Genomic DNA, 25069 nt, shown 5'->3' with positions numbered 1-25069 from the left:
TTTTTTTCCATTTTTTTTTTTTTTTTGCCTTTAATGATTTTTGTTTATTCTCTACACCCAAGATCGAGGGTCTCATGCTCCACTGACTCAGCCAGCCGGGCACCACCACCGCCCCACTTCTGCCTTTTAAAAACCTTCCTTTTCCTGCAGCTCAAGAGAGCTCCTTTCTTTTTGCTAGATGGGATGCTTCCATATTCATGAATTGGGCAATAAAGACAATTTGATCTTTTAAATCACTCAATTGAATTTTTGTTGTTTATTACCTTGTAATGTGGCCTATGGCATAGTTTCTTAAAGACCTTTCAAAGTAAGGCTGGACAAGGTGAGTAAAATGGATAACTGTTTTACAGATAAAAAAACAACAACACTAGCAGGATTTCAACAGTACTGTATCTGGCTTCTCTTATTCTGGCCCTATGTTGCTGCCCTTTTGTGAGATGCCTACCTTCAGGAATTTTTAAATGTACCTATATTTTTAAGTAGAGAATACAGACTCCTCACCTTGGCATAAGGTCTTTCATGATTAGGCCCCTGGCCACCTCTCTACTCTCATTTCTGCCAATCCCCAAGAACACAAACAGTAAATCGGAGACTGAAAAACAATTAGAAAAAACCTCCACGCCTGGCACGGCAGTGCTGAGAAGGAAGCAACTGGTTATTATGCCTAAGACAGCGGAGGAGGGCAATCTATTGAATAAATAGGGATCACCTAGGCCCAGATGAAGTGTAAACGGGTCCCAGACAGAACGTCTTTGGGTGAAGTAACCAAGTTACAAAGGGCCGAGAGATTTCATGGGACCGAGTGCGGTTAGCAAGGCTGAGGTCTGAAGTGAATGGGGCAGTGAGCGGTGCTTCGGGCTCCACTCGAGACGGCACCTCACTGGGCCACATCTCGATTCCCTTCCGGGTGCGGAGGCTGCCCGCGGCGAGACGTGGCTGGGGCGAGACGGGAGGTGCGGGGCGGGTGGCGAGCCGCCCGGAGGAGGACGGGCAGCGCGTGACCCTGCGGCGCGTCACGTGCGGCGTCGGCGGCCATGGCGGGAAGCGAGCCCCGCAGCGGAGGCAGCGCCCCGCCGCCGCACCACAGCGACTGGAGCCGGCTGGAGGCCGCCATCCTCAGCGGCTGGAGGAACTTCTGGCAGTCGGTGGGCAAGGAGAGGGCAGCGCCGAGGGCCTCCCAAGAGGAGGCGGACGAGGAGGCCAGTACCCTGACGCGGCTGCCGGTGAGTGGCGGCCACCGGACGCGGAGGACCGCGGGGCCGGGCCGGGAGGGGCGCCCCGCTTGGGCGGCCTTGGGGGCCTCGCCGCGCCCGGGCCTGGGTCTGTCCCGTCCTGCAGCCATTCCGGGCCGTGTCGTCACCAGGGAATAACGGTAGAGCAGAGACGCCGAGGCGTTGACCTTTGGTCCTCCGCCGCGGGACCGATGGTCGCGGCGGAACTCACCGCAGTGGGGGCGCCCCACTAACCGGCCGTGTCATCCTCACGTCTTCAACCCCCCAAAGCGAGTTTTGGTACTGGAACGCCCTGACGTCATTCAGGAAAAGAGGAGACCACGCCAGACTTTGTGGGTAGCCTGGGGAAGCCTTCAGCGACTGTGTTCTCAGTGGCTCTCACCTCAGGTTCAGGGTCCAGAACCCCTGGGGGACCCCCCCCCCCCGGAAACATTCGGCTATGACGCTGTGGCTCTTCTCCCACCGCGCGTTTCAAGCACCGACCCTCACACTTCATTGAGAAGAAGTTACAGGCGCCTCGAGGCGCGACAGGCCACAAGAATTATACACCTCATTTATTGTTAAACTCTTCAGGCAGATGGGAAAATGGAGAGACGAAAAATTTCTTCGAAATTATTAAACTCTGTATCTCGGCTGAACTCTTGACACCTGCCTGTGACATCTATCAGAAATTGAAAACTGCAGGCTTAGAATGCCTCCAAGGGTCTCCCTTTTGTAGAGGTTCTTGGAAATAATAGATTTTATGGAGGAACTCAGATGACAGATTTATTCTTTGATTTGCTCTAATGACAAGATCAGAAGTTTGTCAGCTTCATAAAGATTTTATGTTGAAGGCTAGATTATTTCCTTAAGTAGTTTGTTCAAGTGAACGGTGTGGCAAAATATCCGTGAGAAATTAAGAATCTGGTTATTTTGCTTGAAAAATGAATGTTTCGGTGTGTCAAAAATTAAGTGTTCAGTTACGTTTCTCTTTTGGTGGCAGGAAATTAACTTCCAGATAGTAGATTTCATTATTAAGAATACTGACACACCGATCTTTGGTTATCTAGTATAATTCTTTACAAGTTTTGTAATTTATCATGATATAATCATTAAAAAGACAAACTCTTTGGTTGACCTTTGGTTTCCTAGTATAATAAAATAAATTTTATAATTTATTATCAGAAAACAATTTTCCAAGATACGTTTTTCATGCCTTTTACCTGTTTGCTGTTTCCATTTCAGATTGACGTACAGCTATATATTTTGTCATTTCTTTCACCTCATGATCTGTGTCAGTTGGGAAGTACCAGCCATTATTGGAATGAAACTGTACGAGATCCAATTCTGTGGAGATATTTTCTGCTGCGGGATCTTCCTTCTTGGTCTTCCGTTGACTGGAAGTCTCTTCCAGATCTAGAAATCTTAAAAAAGCCTATATCTGAGGTCACTGATGGTGCATTTTTTGACTACATGGCAGTGTGAGTATCTAGTTTTATGAATTAAAAAGAAGATACTATATTTGACTATATTACAAGTCAATAGTGTAAATTGGTCTTGGCTCTGCCACTAAATTGAGGATTAAGTTAAATGACTTCCTTCATAGGACCCTTTCGTTTTTCACATGTTGTTATTTGCCTGTGGTCCCTGACTCTAGACTATTTGAATAATTGTAGATAGTTCATATGCCAAGAAGTAAAACACTTGTTAAAATTTTCATTATCTATAGAATACTTGTTATTTTGTTAAATGATAAATACTTTTCTGTGTCCAAAGAAAGAATGATCAGCAATGAGAGACCAGTTCTTTAGCAGGAAAGAACAACATTCTCAAGATTCCGGGAAGTAAGATTTTGTTATCATCCAAAAGCACTGACACTTTTAAATATCATGTAGCTGAGAGAACTAATGTTCTTGAACAATTGTAATGCATTGGATTCTATGAGGGGTGCCCTTTGTATGTTTACTTAACGTGATTTTCACGCAATAAAGAAGGTAGTATCCTTGTGTTACGGATGTGGAATTGAGGTTCAAAATGGTTATGGATTTGCCTAAGGTCATATAGCTTATAAGAGACTGTTCTGGTTGGAATCCTATCATGCTGCATTAAACATATAATGTCATTGGGTCTGGATATAACCTCCTTTATTGAGGGCCCCACATTTAAGGCATGGTAAATAAAATTAAAAGATATTTGTGTTTTAGGTAAAGATTTTACTAGCTATAGTATTTTTTTCATATTTAAGGTATTCATATCTTTCCTTATTCTAATGCAGATGCTAAGTCTTGTGAAGCTACTTGATTAAAATGTATGTGTTATGTTATATATAATTTCAGTAAGTGCTACTGTACTCTCACTAGCTAGTTGTTATTTCTACATTGTCCCACAACCAAGTATATCATGCTGTGGAACCAAATTTTCCCCAGGAATAGTCATAGTAACTACCATTCATGATCATATAAAGTGTTGTTTTTTTTTTTATTGAAGTATAATTAACATACAGTGTTATGTTAGTTATAGGTGTATAATATAATGATTCAACAATTCTATGCACTTTTCAGGGCTCATCTTGATATGTGTACTCTTAACACCTTTTATATCACTCGTCTCCCTACCAACCTCTCATCTGTCAACTACCAGTTTGTTCTCCGTATTTAAGTCTGTTTTTGTTTTTTTTGGTCTCTTTTGTTTTGTTCATTTGTTTTGTTTCTTAAATCTATAAATTAATTTCTGATCCATACAACCCTGGGTTAATTGTTATTGCTTAAATAATGCAGATGAAAAAAACTTAAATTTAGACTATAAGTGGCTTATATAAATAAAGTGGTAATTTGGCTAGATCTACCTAGCCTCAAAGTAGATTTTTTTTTTTCCTTCTTGAATTACAAGGTTCCTAAATAAAGATCATTATCTTGTTAGGTTAGTGACTGTCTCAACCAGCTTGATTTAGGTAAAGGGATTTAGGTTTTATTTTTATTTGGGTACTATGTTTTAATTTTTGCTAACATGTAGAATTGCTAATTTAGAAATTTATAGCTATTGAAAGAAACAGTTGTTTTTTTCACATGATTCTTAGCTGGCTAGGTTATCCATAAGGAACATTTGAGCTTCTGTGTATATGTAACACTTTTTAAACTGGTCCATTAGAGGCTGTTCATAAGAGTACTTAAGAAATTTGGTTAGGGGCACCTGGGTGGCTCAGTTGGTTAAGTGTCTGACTTCGGCTCAAGTTACGATCTTAAGGTTCATGGGTTCGAGCCCCACGTTGGGCTCTGTGCTGACAGCTCAGAGCCTGGAGCCTACTTTGGATTGTGTGTATCCCTCTCTCTCTGCCCTGGGCCACTCATGCTCGCTCTCTCTCTCTCTCTCTCAAAAATAAGTAAGCATGGAAAAAAAATTAAAAAAAAAGAAATTTGGTTATATTGGTGGACTTAGTGATTTTTTTCTTTTTTCTTTTTTTTTTTTTTTTTTTACATCTAGAGATACTTATGCTAACTATCCACGTAGTTTATCTTTAGTGTGCGGTTTTTTCAATCTTGGCACTACTGACATTTCAGACCAGGTGTTTAGACCAGTTGTCCTGTGCACTGTAGGATGTTTAGCAGCATCCTTTACCTCTGTCCACTAGATACCAGTAGCACCACCCGCTGACCCCCCAGTTGTAATGACAAAAATGCCTGAGAGTCATAATGACAAAAAAAGGCTGAGAATCACTACTCTATGTAGTGAATTTTTTACAGCTGTAACAAGTGTTAGACCAAGTATTCCATGAGAAAAATCTAAATGAAAGATTAGAAAGTAAGTAACTACTTCCTGGGGAAAACTTTTTCAGCTTCTGGACCACTTCTACTCCCAGAGCGCCTTTGTTTTTTCCTGTCTGGCATTCAGCATACATATTATAATGGTATCTGTCCTCCATGTCCCTCCATGAGGATTCTAACTACATAATTACTATATCTCTTGTGTCTAGCAGGTTCTCAATAAACTATATATTGTTGAATGAATAACTGCCTAGATTTTTTTCTGTCCTGATTTTCTAATTGTGACAATTTTATATAGCTATAAAATGTGCTGTCCATATACAAGAAGATCCTTGAAATCTAGCCGTCCTATGTATGGAGCTGTCACGTCATTTTTACACTCATTGATCATTCAGAATGAACCACGATTTGCTATGTTTGGACCAGGTTTGGAAGAACTGAATACATCTTTGGTGTTGAGCTTGATGTCTTCTCAGGAGCTTTGCCCAACAGCTGGCTTGCCTCAGAGGCAGATTGATGGTAATTTTCATGTTAATCTATAGTATATAATAACTAAAGCACTTTGAACTGGATACTTATGTTGAATAATAAATTAATTTTTAATTAATTACATCTTTGATGTAATGAAATAATAGTAATTTGGTGAATAGGAGCCCCCTCCTTGGTCCCAGTGGGTTGAAAGAATTGATTTACTTTTTTATAAGAGGTGAGCTTTCCTTTATTTTCTCAAGTTTGTGTAATCCAGAATGTAAGATTATATGAAAGTAAGTTATATGTTATCAAGATGTTTGTACAGTATTTACCATATGTTAAAAGAATGTTAACAGCAAAAATCATTCAGCATCTACTGTGTGCAAAGTACTTTGCTATATATTGGAATTTTTAAAAAGACCTCAATTGATACTTTCCTCTTCTTTCTATGAAAACGATAAGTTAGTTGGCATGCAGGAGATATAATAAACATACCTAACAATATAATTTAGCTTATGCTTTCCTCATTCATTTATCGAGAGCACTTATTAGATACTAAAGGTGCAGAGATTTAAAACAAACATCAGCAATCTTTGTCCTGAAGATACTTAGTTTAGGTAAGGGCACAGACAAGTATGAAGGTGATGCGTGTATGGTATAATTAGCCTCCTGGGTAGAAAGATAAGGGTCAAAGAAGGCTCCATGTTGAACATGATGCCTTATTTGAGTCATTAAGATGAATTAAAAGAGGCCATTAAAATAAGGGTAAAAGTATTATGAGCAGTGAGCACTACATTTCTAAAAGCACAAAATTCTGGATACATGTGACCTTTTGAAGTAGCTCTATGTGTCTACAGTGGGACTAGGTGAGAAGACACCTGTATGTCATGCTTAAGCATTTGGGAGCTGTCGAAAGATTTTAAGCAGAAGAGCGAGATGATCAAGATTGTATTTGAGAAAGATCTGGCTTCTAAGTGGAAAATTGATTAGAAGAGGCTATAAAGATGTGGAGACTCATTAAGAAACCACTATAATATTGTGAAGAAAGTATGAAGGATACAGTGTTGACTGATTATGTATTGGCAGTATTTCTGATGTGGTTTTCATATTGGATGATGGTGCCATTCACTAGGATAAGGAAACACAGGAGGAGGAGGAGAAACTTTATAGAGATCTATATAGGGAGAATGACAGCCACTCTTTGGAGTATGCTGACTTTGATAACTCTGGGAGATATAAGTAGAGATGCCCGCTATAAGCAATCCACTTGTGTGGAAGCTGCATTAGGGCAGGCTAGCTTTATTCTTGGCTGTCAGGCATGTAATAGACTGTCAACATGTATATTTGATGAATGAATGAACAAATGACTTTGTGGATTACTCTATGCATCCAGATCTTAAGAGTAAGATCTGGGTTAGAAATCAAGATTGGGAAATCATAGGGTGTCTGTGTAGACTTGAGAGTTTTTGAGTATAGAGAGGAATATTGTGAACCAGGTGCTGAAATCTTCAGTGAATGTTTAGAGGAAGGGGTTGTCAAATGTAATAAATAACATCCTAAATGTCATGGATATCATAAATGATGAGGCTGAGGAAGGGGAGATGGTCCTGCAGCTGAATGGTGTGTCCAAAAAGAGATGAAGTTTCAAAGAGAGCTGGTGAGTAATAGGACATGGAAGTGAGGAGTAAAGAGAACATTGACTCCACCTCTTTGTCCTGAGATATGAGAGGATAAGCAATTTTGTTAATTGAGAGTCTTCTGCAAGAAAAGCAGCATTTAAGGGCAGGCCAGTTTCAGATAAGGCTGTGAGGTGGAACACTTTAAGAAGAGGTTGGGGATATGGGGAAATTTGTTGATGATGAAATGTTAATTTTATTCTTCAGACAACAGCAGAAGTGTTTGTTTTGAAAATGCCAATCCAATTATGCCTCAAATGCCACAAGATCAGGGAAGAATAGAGGGATGGGTCATTGGCAAGGTGGTACAGAACAGCATGGAGATCATACTGGGCTGAGGTTAGATGTATTGAGAGGGTAATCTCTGGAAATTAAACTGAGAAAAACAAAAATCAGAGATATAGTAGAATTTGTTTCTTTGATCTCTTTGGGGATCTCTTTGGGGATCTCTTTGGGGATCTCTTTGGGGAATTTGTGTACCAGACCTGGTGGCCAGGGGACTAGGGTCATGCTTGCAGTCTCAGCCACCAGGATCTCTACCTATGTGTTGCCTGGAATGGTGACATAGGATGGCATGGCGGGTTTATTTAAGTAACTAGATTGGCTGTAATTCATGGATCGATAATATGAAAGGTGGAGTTGTCCTAAAGAGGTAAGTAAACGTGAGATTATATTAAGTTGTTTTTGAAGAGCGATGGCTTTGAAGGAAAGAGAAATAATTAGATAGGCATTTTCAAGCCATCTCTCCAGTTGCTGTCAGAAGAGTGGACAGTAGGGGACAAAAGTGGATGTAGGAGACTGGTAAAAAGTGATTGCAAAAGTCCAGGTGATAGGTATGATAATTTAGACTAAAAGGAGGGGGTGAGGATGGAGAGAAATAGATCTAAAAGGACATTTACATAGCAAAAAGAAATAGAGCCATAGAAGAAAGAGGGATCTTTTCATAATGCAAGAGGAGAATCAGCTCCTGAGTGTTAACACATCCAAAGAAGGGAAGATGTTAAGAAAGAAGGACAAATGACAATGTTGAATGATTCAGGTAAAGGTAGTAAGAAGCTAGTGTTTAGCTAGGAGTTTTACATATACAGTCTCATTTAATGCTTACAGTATCTCTAGGAAGTATGTATTTCTCTATTTTGATGTCAAAACTTTGGCTTACAAAATATGACAATGTGTGGCAAATGCAGATTATAACCCAAGTCTAATTCCAAATTTCACTATCTGCATATTTCCTCAATTTTCTGAGGTGATACTGGTGAGTCCCCATCAATTTATATGTATATATATATATATTTAAAAAAAATTTTTTTTCTTAATGTTTATTTATTTTTGAGAGAGACCGAGACAGTGTGAGTGGGTTAGGGGCAGAGAGAGAGGGAGACACAAAATCTGAAACAGGCTCCAGGCTCTGAGCTGTCAGCAGAGCCTGATGCGGGGCTCAAACTCAGGAGCTGTGAGATCATGACCTGAGCCGAGGTCAGACGCTCAACCTACTGAGCCACCCAGGTGCCCCGACTCCCCATCAATTTAAAAACATTTTCAGAAGGAGAAAAAAGCCATTTCACTGAATGTATACATGGAGTATATGACTAATGAGAAACATAAAAATTGGTAAATGAATCTTGAGGATAGATAGTAGCTGTTATGATGCAGCTGCTACTGATATGATACAGAAGGGAAAGCTCTAAGCCTAGCAGTTCTTTGTTTTTTATCCATAGTTTTATTGCCATATAAATGAAAATTGCATACGGCATCTTTTCTTCAACATAAACATTTCATTTTATTCCAAAGCTGTGTGTAACTTGTCATGGACTTTTTAGTTGCTCATTTTGCTTGCACTGGGTAATTTTTTTCAATCTGATGTTTTTCTATATTTATTAATGACTTGTTTTGATAACTGAAATTTTCTTCTTTAGGTATTGGATCAGGAGTCAGTTTTCAGTTGAGCAACCAACATAAATTCAACATCCTGATATTATATTCCACTACCAGGTAAGGCTGCCTACTTGGTGGCCTACCTGAGGCATCAGGACTTCAATACTTTAGAGGGATGGTGCTTGTTTAGTGTCTGTTTATGTTTTATATTTACATTTTTCTTATAGAAAGGAAAGAGATAGAGCAAGAGAAGAACATACAAGTGCTGTTAACAAGATGTTCAGTCTACAGAATGAAGGAGATGATCAGCAAGGAAGCCGGTATAGTGTAATTCCACAAATTCAGAAGGTGTGTGAAGTTGTTGATGGGTTCATCTATGTTGCAAACGCTGAAGCTCATAAAAGTAAGCATTATCTTATTTTCTTTTTAAGAGCACGTTTCTTTTTTTTCTTTTTTTGCAAAGCAAATAAGACATTTTTAGGCTTTACTGTGACTTTTTAAGAATATGATGGTTAATTTAATAAATGTGATTCTGTGACCATTACTGTTAATAGTGGGCTTTCAAACTTTGATGTGCATTACGATCACTTGGGGAGCTTGTTAAAAACATACCTGCCTGATTCCTACTCTGATGGATTTTAATTCATAGATTTGGGTTGGTTCTTGGGTATCTGTTTTTTTAATGAGCACTTACAGAATTCTGATGCATATCAAAGTTTGATACTATAATTACATAGTATTTCTTTGCTGTATGCTTCTGCACTTGTTATTGATGTTTTGTCTGCTTCTGGTTCTGTTCAAATAATTTATGCAGATAACTGAAAAATTTTTACCTTTGTTTCAGTTGTCCAGATAGATGTGTGGGGTGGAGTATTTAATTAAGTAGATTAGTTAACACTCACTACGTATTCAGAATAATTGCCCTTCACATTGTTATTTAGGCATAAAATCAGAGTATTACTGGGTCACAAGCGAGTATTATAATTTTTCTCCAAAATCTTTTGTGAATAAGTTAGGGCATGAATATATAATACATTGTCCTCACTCAGAACAAGGTAGCAGTAGCCACTCAACTGCCGAAAGAATTTAAAGTTTATGATGCACTGAAGTTAACCACAGCAGCAAAAGCTAAGTCCAGCTCAACTACTGACTGGTTGGACTCAACCACTGCATTAGTCACATAACAGAAGAAGCAGCATGCCCATGTCTGGGAATAGATTTTCTTTACCTCAGTCTCTACTGTTCTTTTACATAAAACATTTAACATTAAATTAAAAATTATAAGACACAAAAAAATAAAAAATGACCCATTGTCCAGAGACAAAGCAATCAGTGGAATCAGACCCAGAGATGACCCAGATGTTGCCACTCTCAGGGACATTGAAATAACTATGATTAATATGTTAAAGGATCTAGTGGAAAAAAGTGGAAAATATGTGTGAACAGATAGGGATTTTCAGCAGAGGAGGAGGAAGTTATGAAAACATAAAATGGGAATGCTAAATGTGAATATATAACAGGTGAACGGGAAACAGGTGAACAGTTTCCTTAATAGATTTAAGGAAATAAACCTTTGGTGAACCTGAAGATAAATTAATTGAAATTATCCAAATTAAAACATAGAGAAAAGAGGAGTGGGGAGCATCTAAGAACTGGAGGAACCCATCAAGGGAAACAACTGAGGGGTCAGCCTACTTTTTCTTAAGAGGCCACATAGTAAATATTTTAGGTGTATAATAAGCCATATGATCTCTCACAGTTAACTCGGCTCGGCTGTTAAAGTGCAAAAGTAGCCATAGGGAATTTATAGTGAATGGGTATGACTGTTTTAGAAAAAATTTATATTTATAAAAATAGATCCATAGAATGTAGTATTGCCAATCCCTGATCTAACTCATGTGTAACTGATCTTCCCAAAACATGAAGAAATAAAATAAGGAAAAAGAAATTTTTGAACAGATAATGGCCAAATGTATTTCAAAATAACTAAAAGACAACAGACCATAGATCCAAGATACTCAGAGAACTCCAAATAAATAAATAAATAAAATACATAAGTAAAAAATACATCTAGATACATTATAGCCAAACTGATGAAAACCAAAGACTAAGAGATTATCTTGAAGGCAGTGAAAGCAAAAGGAAGCATACATAGAGAGGGCCAAAGATAAAGACACAGAATTCCTGAAAGAATTGCTGAAGGCAGTGAAGGGAAGTATTGTAAAGCAGGAAAAATCTTACATCCAGCAAAGGTACCTTTCAAAAATGAAGACAGAATCAAGACTTTCAGACAAAACCTGAGAAAGTTCATTATCTGCAGATTTGCATTACAAGAAATATTAAAGAAAGCTCTTCAAGCAGAAGACTGTGATACCAGATAGAAAATTGGATCTTAAAAAAAAAAAAGAAGAGGAGCCCTGGGATGGCTACACTGTTTCCATATATATATATCCATATGTATATATGTCTATATATATATGTCCATATATATATGTCCATATATATATCCATATATATACTTTCCCTTAATTTAACTTTTTTATAATTATGTGAAGGAAAAATAATAACAGTTATCGTGGGGGCACCTGGGTGGCTCAGTCAGTTGAACGTCCGAATTCGGCTCAGGTCATGATCTCATGACTCGTGAGTTCGAGCCCCACGTCGGGCTCTGTGCTGACAGCTCAGAGCCTGGAGCCTGCTTCAGATTCTGTGTCTCCCTTTCTCTTTGCCCCTCCTCTGCTTGCATGCTGTCTTTCTCTCTCTCAAAAATAAAAAAAAAAAAAAACATTAAAAAATAAAAAAAAATAATGTATTGTGGCTATATGATATTTTTAAGATATATAATAATACAAACAGCGTGGAAGAGAACAAATGGAAATTCACCGGTACAAGGTTCTCCTATATGTAAAGTTGTATAATACTAAGTAGACTGTTACAAGTTAAAAATGTACATTGTAAATCCTTGAGCAACCACTAAAAAATGTGTGAGAGAGGTACAATTAAATAAGTCGGTAGTTAAGGTAAAATGGAATCATTACAAAACACAGTCCAAAGAAGGTAGGATAAAGGAACAAAGAACAAATGGGACAAGTAAAAAAATCTAAGAGATCTATGATAGATTTAAATGGACCCTGTTGATAATCACATTATAATGTTCATTCATTTTCTATTAATATATAACAAATTCTCTCCAACCTAGTGGCTTAAAACAACACCTGTTTATTAGCCTATAGTTCTCTATATCAGAAGTTTGCACAGCATGGTTGGGTTCTCAGCTTAGGGTTTTACAGGCTGAAATCAGGGTGAGATGGGTTGCATCACTTTCTGGTGGCTCTGGGGAAAAATCTGCTTCCTAACTCACTGAAATTACTGGCTGAATTCCGTTCCTTACTGTTGTAGGACTGAGCTGTTTTCTTACTGACTGTCAGCTGGGGCTGAATCAGCTTTTAGAAGCTATCTTCATTTCTTGCCTTGTGACTCCCTCTTGTCTTCAGATCCAGCCAATACAGAATCTTTCTCACCAAGAGAACTTCATCTCTTCTCTTAGGTCAGCTTCACTGAGGATAATCTCTCATTCTTGAAGTCATATTTGTCTTATCATGCAGTCTGCTCAGGGCAGTGATATCCCATCACTGATTCTAGATTCCTCCCACACTTAAAGGATAAGAGATTATACATGAATGTGTACAATGGTGTGAATCATTGGGAGACCTTTTAGAATTTTGACTACCTCACAATGTCAATGATTTATACACTCCAAAGAAAGGCAAAGATTGCTAGTTTTAATAAAGAGCTGGATTCAACTATATGTTTAAATTGTTTAAACTAAGGCCTTTGAAAGAAAGGGTAGTTTTAGCTACAAAATTTGTGAGAGGAAAATATCTATATCAAAGTATTTTTATTTTCAAATTGTAAAGACATCTGAATGGTACTGTGACTATTTTTGCCCTCTAATATTACCAAAATTCCTATCCTTGAAGACTACTTAATGTAATTTTATGATAGATCATAAATGAACAGCTGTAAATAAACAGCAATATAGGCACTTTATTATGTTTGGATCCTGGTAATTTTTTTTTATTTCCTTGTTTTGTTTATTTTAAAAATCACTATAAGTAATGCAAATTAAGGGTTTGACTACATTCTCTAGGACATGAATGGCAAGATGAATTTTCTCGTATTATGGCAATGACAGATCCAGCTTTTGGATCTTCAGGAAGACCTATGCTGGTTTTATCTTGTATTTCTCAAGCAGATGTAAAAAGAATGCCTTGTTTTTATTTGGCTCATGAGCTGCGTCTAAATCTTCTGAACCACCCATGGATGGTAAGGTCTTACTTTCTCTGGTGAGAAAAATCTTATTTTTATTTTTCACTATTCTCTATTTGATTTTATTCTTTCCTACTCATTCTCTTTAATGAAATCACATTCTAAAGTTAGTTTTAATAGCTTAATCAGTGGGAGATAGTCAGTTGGTATCACTGTTTCACCTGATCAATTTGTTCTCTACTTGCCTTTCCTACCATAGATACAGTAAATCAGTTGGCCATTGTTTTTTTTTTTTTTTTGACGTTGGTGTCATGTTTTTTTTAAACATGAATGTAATATGCTCTAACGGTCATCAAAAATACAAGTTCTTACTATTTCTTGCTTTCCAAATTTTATTTTACTCATGGAACCCTTTCTTCAATGAAACCTTACATGAAAGCTCCTAGGTAAAATAAAGAAAAATTAAAATTGGAAATACTTATGCTTAAAAAGTTACAGGATTTTCTTCCTTCCTCCCCCTACACCTTCCACGGAGCCCTGAAGACTCTTTGGAACACAGTTCGAAAACAACTGATAAAGGCGTCCCTTCCTGGGTGGTGGGAGTTTTAGTTTACCATTAAGAAGAGTGGCAGTCTTTTAAAAAAATTTTTTTTTAACGTTTATTTATTTTTGAGACATAGAGAGACAGAGCATGAACGGGGAGAGGGTCAGAGAGAGAGAGGGAGACACAGAATCTGAAACAGGCTCCAGGTTCTGAGCTGTCAGCACAGAGCACAACGCGGGGCTTGAACTCACGAACCGCAAGATCATGACCTGAGCCGAAGTCTGACGCTTAACCGACTGAGCCACCCAGGCGCCCCAAGAAGAGTGGCAGTCTCAAAGACACGTTTTTGCAACTGGATATCACATTTATCATCTGAGTAGCTGGATTCTTTCAAAAATGTTTTAGTTTTCAAAGTGGATATTTTGGAGAATTTTTTTTTTTCTGATACAAACAAGTCATTGAAATGATAGTTCTTCCCATTCCCAAAGCTGAGTTCTAAGATACGTAATAAGCCTTATATTGGTAATAAATTATAGACATAAGAGAAGATCATATTTTTTTTATCTAAGTTACATAGAAGACAAAATTTGAATGACTCACCCAAAGTTTATTGGGATTTTTTAAACTGTATTCTTTTGTTAGTATCTAGAAAAATGTTTCTTTTAATCATAAGATTTTGGACTCAGTTTCTTACAGTGATCTCTCTTATCTGCTCATAGGTCCAGGATACAGAGGCTGAAACTCTAACTGGTTTTTTGAATGGCATTCAGTGGATTCTTGAAGAAGTAGAGTCTAAGCATGCAAGATGATCCTTCTTTTAGACCTTGAGAACTGAAACCATTTGAAACCTGTTACTGAGGTCATGATGTGGATATTTTCTCAGTCAGCTCATTTTGTCCTGCCTTTTTGCAGGTGGGCTTTATGTTGGAACAGCTGTAGCTGCTATGTTTTTTACATAATTTTTACTTTTTACCTTAAATCAATTACAAGAAAAAAACTTTCAGTGCTAGTATTTAGCCTTAAAATGAACCCTTTAAGATTTTTTTGATAACTTTTATATTTTTCTTTTTTAAAATATTAAATTCTAGAAAAAACAAGTTTGTACCTCTGTCATTCCTTGTGATTTCTCTTTTCAGTTCAGAGATTGCCCTGGTGGAAAATACCAAATTTGCCAAATTTTCTATAGGTTCTTTTCAAGGGTCCTTAACTGGTTATCAGAAGTTTTTATGTATTCTTAATAAATATATTGCTTATAGGCTGGAATATTCTTTGGAATTGCATTTAATATTATGGTCATACAACTTCTGGGTTTTCTCCTGAGACAGTAGAAATTAACTTGGTATCATATTTAATGCTAATTAAGTGAAAATAACTTTCCTGGAAGTTCTTGCTATTTCAGATAACTTTGAAGGCTCATAAGGTTCTAAAGTCAAATTGTATTCCATCCTCCTAGAGAAAACATTCCATTAAGACATGTTCATAAGACTTCCTCACAAATTGCACTTTGCAGAGGAAATGTTACAGCTTTCCTGTCACATTGGAAGTGAGGAATTTTAAGATTGTAATAAAAAGAGCATAGTATTTGGGTTAGCATTAGGGTTAGTGTTAAAAAAAAAAAGTGTAGTAGTATTAGTGGCACTGGACCCAAGATATAGCCTACAACTTATGAGTGGGTGCTACTCCAAAAAAGGTAACTCTTGTGTCTTGGGTACACTCATCCAGAACTTGGTTTCAGCAGCATGGTAATCAGGGGCTGGATGGGAAATGCTAACATCCTGCTCCTGGGAAGATATTTCTCCAACTTAGGTAGTATGATATTTCTCCAACTTGGCTGCCACAGTCTAGATTGGCGTTTCCATCTTGCTGAGTTAGGGGAGGGAAGGAGGCAGTGAGTCTTGGCTCAAATCCCAGACACTTGATGTTCTTATTGAGTTTTAGTGGACTTTTAAAAAATGCTTCTTCATTTACTGTATGCTTTGGGGACCATTTACAGAGTCTTTAAATGGTTTTTGTTTAAAAATAATTTTCTCCAGTTTGTCTAGGGAGATATTCCATGGAATTCCTTATGTTATTATGCCAGTATTTCCTTTTATTATTTGTAGTTTGTCACCTCATTGGTTTCTGATATTGGTAACTTATGTCATTTTTCTTCTTGAGCAGTCTGGCTGAAATTTTATTCTCAAACACCTTTTGGTTTTTATTGATTTATTCTGGATTTCATTGATTTATGCTCTAACTTCTCTTTTTCTGCTTTACAATTTTTTTGAACTTTCATTTTCTCTTTTCTAGTTCCTTTTTTTCATTTCTATTATTTAAGATAGAAATTTAGGTCATTGATTCTCATTTTTTTTTTAATCATTTAAAGCTATCTATTTTCTCCTAAGCCCTCTATAGCAGCATGAACACATTTTGAAATATTTTGTATTTATTATTATGCAGTTAAAATGTATTCTAATGCCTTGAGATTACTTTTCAATCCATGGATTATTTAGTAGTATTGTTTTAGTGTTGTTTAATATCTATTACCTATATATTTGGTAATTTGTCAATATTTGCTATTGACATGTAATTAAATCTCTTTTTTCAGAGAGCACACTCTAAAATTTCAATCTTTTTAAATTTGTTGAGTCTTGCTTTGTGGCCCAGCTTTATGGTCTATTCTGGTGAATATGCTACATGAACTTGAAAAGAGTTTCTATTCTGTAGTTGTTAGGTAGAATATTTTATAGCTATCTATTAGCTCAAAACCATTGATAATTTTCAGATTCTATATTGGCTACATTGATTTTTCGTAAAGATTTTATGTTTAATCTCTACATGTAACATGGGGCTCAAACCTGCTAAACTGAGATCAGGAGTCACATGCTCCACTGACTGAGCCAACTGGGTGCCCCATATTGATTTTTATATAGTTGTATCAGTTACCAATAGTCATTAAAATTCTTAAGTATGGGGTGGGAGGGTGGGTGATGGGTATTGAGGAGGGCACCTTTTGGGATGAGCACTGGGTGTTGTATGGGAACCAATTTGACAATAAATTTCATATATTGGAAAAAAAATTCTTAAGTATGATTATAGAATTGCCTATTTTTCCTTTTAACTGTCAGCTTTTGCTTACTGAGTTTTGATGATGGTTTAAGGTGCACATACATATATGACTTTTATTTTCCTGATGAATCGATCCTTCTATCATTATTAATAATGGTCTTTTTGCCGATAACACTCATTGGGTTTGAAACCCATTCTCTAATATTAATATAACCCCTTCAGGATTTAAAAAACGAAATGCTGTTCTCATGGTATATCCTTCAACCTAAATCTGTCTTTAAATTTTAAGTGTGTCTCTTGCAGATAGAATATAGCAAATTTTGCTTTTTCTTTTTCCATTCTGGCAATACCTACATTTTAATTAGAAGGTTTAGGTCATTTACATCTAATGTAATTATGGATAGGATTGGTTTCAGATCTATCATTTTATTATTTGTTTATCCCCTCTTTACTATTGTGTCTATTCTTTCTGTTTTGGATATTTCAGTATGTTTTAGAAATCAATTTAAGTTTTTCTGTTAGCTTTTTTTAGCATGTCTCTGAATTTTTTAGAGGTTGCTCTAGTGATTGCAGTGTATTCCCTTAGCTTTTGAAAGTTTTCTTATAGTTAACATTGTTCCAATTTGTATAATATGTAGAAATGGTGTAACTGTGTAAGTTTTATTCTTCTCACCACTCTTTGCTACAGCTGTTAAATGCATTATACCGGCACATGTTATAAATCCCAGAAGACAGTGTTAATAGATTTTGCTAAAACAGTCCATATATATTATAAGGAAATTAAAAGAAGAAACATTTTACAAAATAATGAAAGTGGTCTTATATTTTTTAAAGATATATAAAATACTTGGTTGACATTTTTATTCTTTCAGCCCTCTCAAGATGGTTTTTTGTTCTCTTCTAAGCTTTGTAATTTCTGATAAAAAGTTATTTAATAATTGCATCTTTATTCTCTTGCATGTAATTTACCCCTTTTTTTTCTTCTTTCATGTTTACTTTTTATCTTGGCTTCCAGCAGTTTAACTACAGTGTGCCTAGATATGGCCTTGTTTATTATTATCCATCTTGGGAGTTACTAGGCATATTGAATATTGAAATTCATGTCATTCACCAAGTTTGTGAAGTTTTTGGTCACTGTTTCTTCAAATATATTTTCCTCCCCATTCATTTTTCCTCCTTGGGTCTATATTGTGTAACACATGCGTTAACATAATTCGTTATTATTTTAACCTGTTTCTGAGGCTTTGCTCATTGTTTTCAGTGGTGTTTTTTTTCTCTGTTATTCAGTTTGGATAATTTCAATTGATTTATCTTCAGGTTTTCAAACTCTTATTTTTATCTATGTTTTGTTAAATCAATCTTGTGATTGATTATAATTTATTATTTTATTGGTTCTATAGTTTCCTTTTGGTTCTTTTTTTTTTAATTCTCTTTTTCTCAGATTTCCTTTTTTTTTTTTTTTTTCATTGAGGGCATATGTTCCTTTACATCAGTGAGAGTGGTTGTAATAGCTCCTTTAAAATCCTGTCTGGGGCACCTGGGTGGCTCAGTCATTAAGCGTCCAACTCTTGGTTTTGGCTCAGGTCATGATCTCATGGTTTGTGAGTTCAAGCCCCGTGTCTGGCTCTCTGTTGACAGCGTGGAGCCTGCTTGGGATTCTGTCTCTCCCTCTTTCCCTCCCCTACTCTCTCTCTCTCAAAATAAATAAATAAACTTAGAAAAATTAAAAAAAAATCTTGTCTGCCAATTCCATATCTGGAAGGGCTGGTTTTAAAGGTTGGTTTTCTTTTATTAAAGGAATGGGTGCCATTTTCATTTCTTTTGTATCTTGCAGAATTTGTATTAATATGAATGATAAGTTGTTGAGACTCTAGCTTCTGCTATTTTTTTCCGGTAAGTGTTATTTCTGTTGTTTAAACAATTAACATGGTTAAACGTAAATTGCAAACTCTGTTTCTTGGGCAACAGTTCCACATTCAGTTTATCTTTTTTCTCCAAATGAGCACCTTAAGTTGGTCTTTCACACAAAGTTTAGCCAAAGATATAGACAGAGAATTTAGTGATTTTTTTTCCCCTGGAGTTTTCTTTTCTGAGATGACTTCTTTCTTGGCCTGAACAAAATCAAGACATTTTTCTGCTTTTCAGATCTGCTCTCTTGTCTTTTCCCAGAATTCCTGTTGAGGGCTCAACAGTTTATTTTCACATTTGGAGTTCTTACATTTGCAATTTGGTATATCAAACATAGTGTCATGAAAAGTGTCAGTGTTGGGAGGTGCTTAGATGGCTCAGTCGGTTGAGCATCGGACTTCAGTTCAGGCCATGATCTTGCAGTTTACGGGTTTGAGCCCCACATTGGGCTTTGTGTTGACAGTGTGGAGCCTGCTTGGGATTCTCTGTCTCCCTCTCTCTCTCCCCCTCCCCCACTTGTGTTTTCTCTCTGTCAAAAATAAACATTTAAAAAAAGTGTCAGTGGTATTTTTCTTATCCAACAAAATTTTTGACAGACCTGCTGTTCCACCCACACGTACCCAGAATAGGCAGTTGGTCCCATAAAAGCAACAGTTCTTTGAGCACTAAAGAGACCTGTTTTATCCTTGGAATTTATTTAGACTTTTTGTACTTACTGCTCTTTGATGGCTTAAAGTATAATTTTCATTTTATTCTGTTTTCTTATTGCTGTAACGATCATTTGTGACCTACATTCTATCTGAAAGTAAGCAAAATTCTTAGTGGTTTTTATACTGTCTCTTAAACACCTTATAATTTCTAGATCAGTGTTTATTTGTCAAAAAGTTTCTAGCATTATGTATACACAGTAGCTGGACTATATTGATCATTACTATACATTGAGAAGAGTTCTCATGTCTTATTTCCCCTTGATTTTCTGTATTATTTCATTTTTACTATAAAGTATGAGGACTTCTTTTTTTCCTCTCAAGGAAATTATATTTGCCTTCACATTCTTTGATCCTTGGAAGAAGTCCTCAGCAACTTTTCATAACATTTCAGGTCTGACCCTTGCTACAGTCTCAACAAATTAAATATATTTAAATTTAAAATATTACAGTTGATTATTCTTTCTACACAGTTGTATAAGAATGTTAGAAGTAGCATAACTAAGTCATGAAGTGCATAGACCTTAAAACCAGATTGGTCTGAGTTCACACCCTAACTATATTACTGTGTGATCGTGGGCACATTTCTTCTATATGGCTGAGTTTCCCTAATTGTAAAATGAAGATAATACCTACTTCATAAAGTTCTTAAAAGACTTAAATAAATTAATATTTTGAAGCACTAAAGACTGTCAGTTGTACAAAAAAGTGCTCTAAAATAGTTTGTCCAATAAATAAGTTTCGATGTACAGCACAACACCATTATCAAAACGAGTTTTTATTTTTATTTATTTAAAAATTTTTTTAGTGTTTATTTTTGAGAGAGAGAGAGGTAAACACAGAATCTAAAGCAGGCTCCAGGTTCTGAGCTGTCAGCACAAAGCCCAATGCGGGGCTCAAACTCAAGAACCGTGAGATCATGACCTGAGCTGAATTGGATGCTTAACCGACTGAGCCACCCAAGGGTCCTTGAGTTTTTATTTTTAGTCTCATAAGAAAAACCTGCTGTAAAAATCCCCATTTACTTAAGAAAGCTTATAAAATGTAACAGATCTAGTAAAATAACTCCAGGAGAATGTAAGGCTCTTGATTTTTTTCCCCACAGACTATAGAAATTTTAGTTAAAAAGTTGGCAAAGGAATACTTAATTTTTCTGTTTGCCATGATTAGCACTATCAGTTTTACACCAGAGTACATTGAAGGCCATTTTCTGTTTTCTACCTTGTAAAGCACAAAGTCTTAGCTTGTTTGTCAGATGTTGCTATAACAGAAGACTATTAAATTCTGAAAAATGTGACAGTGCTGTCTCTAGATTTCCAGAAGGTGGCACAATTGCCTCATACAGAAAGAATTTGTTGCCTCCCTCTCAAAAACAGCTATTTGAATTTAACTTGTACAGTTTTGATTAGATTCGATTTTCAGTAGCATTTTCTAAAGTGTATTCTAAAAGCATAGTAGTTTTCTTGATAACTATACTTCCTTAGTGAGCATTTTGTAATGTACATAATTGTTGAATCACTGGTGTGCATCTGAAACTAATATGTCAACTATACTTCACTTTAAAAAAAAATCAGAAAAGAATCTAAAGATGTTTCTCCAAAAGAATAAACAAATGACCAATAAGCATATGAAAAAATACTCAACATCATTAGCCATCAAAGAAATACAGATCAAAATCACAATGAGATACCGTTTCACACCCACTTGGATGACTGTAATAAAAAAGACAGTTACTAACAAGGTTAGGGAGGATGTGTAAAAATAGAAAAACATACCTTTTTGGTTAGCGTAATAACTTTGGAAAATGATTTGGCTGTTTCTCAGTATGTTAAAGATGGTGTTAGTTACTATATGAACCAGCAATTTTAGTCCTAGGTATATACCTAAGAGAAATGAAAATGTGCATACAAAAACTTGTATATAAATGTTCATAGCAACATTATTCATAGTAGTCAAAAAGTGAAAACAATCCAAATACCCATCATCTGATAAATGGATAAAATTCTGTATATCCATACAATGGAATATTATTTAGCAATAAAAGAGTGCTAATATGGATGGATCTTGAAAACATGGTAAGTGAAAGAAGCCACTCACAAAGGACCACATATTATATGAGTTCATATATATGAAATATTCAGAATAGGCAAGTTTGTAGAGACACAAAATAGATCATTGGTTGCTAAGACTGGGAGAGAGGGTGATGGAACCGTGGGGTGGATGGCAATAAAATTTCAAACATCCATCTAGACTCTTGAATTTTTTTCTTGGATAGTTTCACTACATGTTGCTGAGTGTCAGTAGCCAATTCTGGGGTCATGTGTGCTTTTTTCTTTGATGTGAAAACAACCTGTAATTAAGTAAAAAATCTAGGCTAATTACTAAATGAAGTAGAAAGTATAGGAACTACTAATAAATTGTTTGATTCATTATAACTGTATAGGCCAGTATTAATCAGCCTGATTTTTCTAGGTTATTATGAACATTATTTAAGAACCATTTGAGTATTTTTTCTGTGAGCTTTCTGATCATGTCTTTTGCCCATTTTCTATTGGACTTTTTTTCCCTCAAAAATTTTTTTTCAATATATGAAATTTATTGTCAGATTGGTTTCCATACAACACCCAGTGCTTTTAAAGGACTCTTCAGATACCAGGATGGTGAATCTTGGATGATACAAATGTTTTTACCCAGTTTATCATTTGTCTTCTGATCTTGTATTTTTCCCGTGCAAAACTTTTTAATGTCTAATTTATTAACACTCTTTTTTTTTTGTATCTACATTTTGTTTCATAGTTAAAAAATGCCTTACCCACAAACAGGTTATAAAGAAATATACCCATATTTCTTCTTGTACTTGTGTTATTTCATATTTTACATATAAATCTTCTATCTATTTGGAATTTATTCAAGTATATTGTGAAGTGTGAATCCAATTTTATCTTTTTCTAAATTGATATAATTGTTACACAATAATTTATTAAAGTGCCCATATTTTCCTCAGTATTTTGAGCTACCATATTCATTCAACACTAGATTTCTTTACGTAATTGAGTATGGCCTGTTTTGTTTTTTCAGTCTTCTTCTCTATATGCTCTAATGCCATACTATTAAACTTATAAAGGACTTTTCATGTGTTCTAATATCTGATAGGGCATGGCTTCATCATGTCTCTTTTGAAAGGTTTTCCAAAATATTCTTAAATACTTACTGTTCATATAACCTTTAATATTATCTTTGTTAAACAAACCCCAAAAAACCTTGTATATTGGGAATGGGATGTATACACACACACACACACACACACACACACACACACACACACACACGTACATATACATATGTAATACTTTGGAGAGAAACTACATAGGATGTTGTCTCCTTTCCAAGAAAATAGATGTGTTTCCATTTATTCAAAACAGGTGTGTTTTTAAATTTTCCCTAGGTACACTTTGCACATTTCTTGTTAAGTTTATTTTTAATAATTTTATCTTTATTGTTGCTATTATAACATTATGTCTTCTACATGATTATTTGTATATATGAAAATTGTTGATTTTGTGTATTAAATTGATATCCTTATACTTTATTATTTGACTTAGTTTCTTATTAATAATTCCTTGGATTTTCCAGATTTACAGTCATATGATCTGCAAACAGGAAGTTTTACTTTTTTTTACAATGCTTAATCTTCTATTTGCTTTTGCATTGCTAATACTGCCAGTATAATGTTAAATAATACTAAGACAATGGACGTTCTTCCTTACCTTGTTCCTCATCCTGGTGGGAATGCTTCTTGTTAGAAGTTTCCTATTATGTAAGATACTGGCTTTGGGAGTGATGTTTAATAATCATGTTAAGAACATATGCAAAAAATATTATTTTATTAAGTGCTTTTTAAAAATGAGGGATAGGTGTCAAATTTTGTCAGAGGCCTTTTTAGTTTCTATGGTGATAATCATGATTCTTCTTAAATTACTTACAGGGTGAAATGAATTAAATATTGAACCATCCTTACAATTTTGGGATAAATCTCTCTTGCCTCATACTGTGTTATTTCCATATTGTGTTAATATCTTTTGCTAATATTTGTTTAGGATTAGTTTTTTGCTTCAGTAGTTAGAAATGAATTCATAAGAATTTAAAAAATATATAATATCTTTATTAAATTGATGTATTAGTGTTATACTTGCTTCATAAAAATAATTATAAAATTTTTCTTTTTTCTATTCTCTGAGACAGTTTAGGTAGTATTGAGAGAACATGTGATTTTGATATTTTGGTAGAATTATTCTGTGAAAACATCTGGTTCTGATTCCTTTATTACAGTAAAGTTTTTTGCTAATGTTCTCTACTTATTCTATGGAAATTGGTTTGTTTAATCTTTCTCTATAGGATTCAGTTTTTCCTAAGAAATTATTTATTTTATCTAGATTTTTTCCAGTTTATTTGCATAGGTATTTATAAACTACTGTCTTATGATTTTAAAATAAATCCTGTTTCAAGATAAATTTTTCCTTATCATGCCTTATTTTGTATTTGTATGCTTTCTCCTACCCACCCCCTCCCCCCGCCTTGAAGAGTTAATACTTTGTATTATTGCTTATTTTTCCAAGAACTAGTATTTTGATTTATGCAGCATTTTGTTATCCTTTTTTATACCTCATTAATATCTGCAGTTATTTTTGTTCTTATACTTCAGGTTTATTTTACTGTACTTATTCTAACTTTCTTTGTTGGGAATTTGATTATTTTTATTCTTTCATTTATTCTTTCATTTGATTATTTTCGTTTATTGATAAGTGTTTAAGGCTATACATTTTCTTCTGTCACTGCTTTTATTGTATTCCATAGATTCTTTAATGTAGAGATTTTATTATGCTTCTTTAGAAATTTAGAAATTTAGATTTTTATTTCTGTATTTTTAAAGAATTATTTAATAGAAGGTTTAAACATTTTTATTGAAGGGTATTTCATTGAAAAGTCTTTGTTTTCTGTTTTTAATTAATTTCTAGTTATTTTATAATCAGAGAATGTGATATTAATTTCATTTTATGAAATGTACAACAGTTTTTGGTGAGTTATAGGTGGTCCAATTTACTGAATGCTTTATGTGTATCGAGAAGAAAGTATGTTCTTTTTTTACATGTGTCAGTAAGATCCACTTTATCTTTAATGTTTATTTAAACATTATTAACTTTATTTAATGTTATCTATATTTTAATGTTTTTAATTCTTTTTTTGATCTTTTTTTTTTCAGTGAGAGTGAAGTATTAAACCCATTATTATTATAGTTTTGTCTTGTGTTTTCTGTAATTTATACGTTGTTAAGGAAGTTACTGCATTATATGGTGAATATATATTGATAGCCATTGTTTCTTCACTGTGAATTAGATCCTTTAGCATTATGAAGTAAGCTTCTTGTCTTATTTAATATTTTTAAGCCTAAAGTATCCTGTGTGGAATGTCAAGATTTCTTATTCACTTGGATTTATCTGGTCTAGCTTTTCTTTTTTTTTTTTTAATTATTATTTTTTTTAACGTTTATACATTTTTAAGAGGCAGAGAGAGACAGCATGAGTGAGGGAGGGGCAGAGGG

General features: G+C 35.2%; 1 protein-coding gene across 11 annotated transcripts in view; it reads left to right on the top strand.

The window, feature by feature from the left end:
* Positions 1-934: 934 nt before the first annotated feature.
* The window catches only part of FBXO4 (F-box protein 4), a 55916-nt gene continuing 31781 nt past the window's right edge, over positions 935-25069 (top strand). Inside the window, exons 1-7 of one of the 11 annotated variants that reach the window (XM_027076020.2) lie at positions 935-1223; positions 2457-2692; positions 5271-5491; positions 9036-9111; positions 9222-9397; positions 12394-12541; positions 13145-13288. In XM_027076020.2, the coding sequence (XP_026931821.2) occupies positions 1035-1223; positions 2457-2692; positions 5271-5491; positions 9036-9111; positions 9222-9397; positions 12394-12541; positions 13145-13151 (1053 nt within the window). In that variant the 5' untranslated portion in view covers positions 935-1034 and the 3' untranslated portion in view covers positions 13152-13288. Of the gene's footprint in view, positions 1224-2456; positions 2693-5270; positions 5492-9035; positions 9112-9221; positions 9398-12393; positions 12542-13144; positions 13341-14526; positions 16158-18689; positions 21548-25069 lie in introns of those variants that run through there. The other 10 variants (XM_053201043.1, XM_027076026.2, XM_053201040.1 and 7 more) reach the window with 10 other exon arrangements.

Source organism: Acinonyx jubatus, chromosome A1 (genome assembly GCF_027475565.1).
Source record: "Acinonyx jubatus isolate Ajub_Pintada_27869175 chromosome A1, VMU_Ajub_asm_v1.0, whole genome shotgun sequence".
NCBI lineage: Eukaryota > Metazoa > Chordata > Mammalia > Carnivora > Felidae > Acinonyx > Acinonyx jubatus.
The sequence above is the reverse complement of the archived record's forward strand: the minus strand, read 5'-3'. Positions and strand labels throughout refer to the sequence as shown.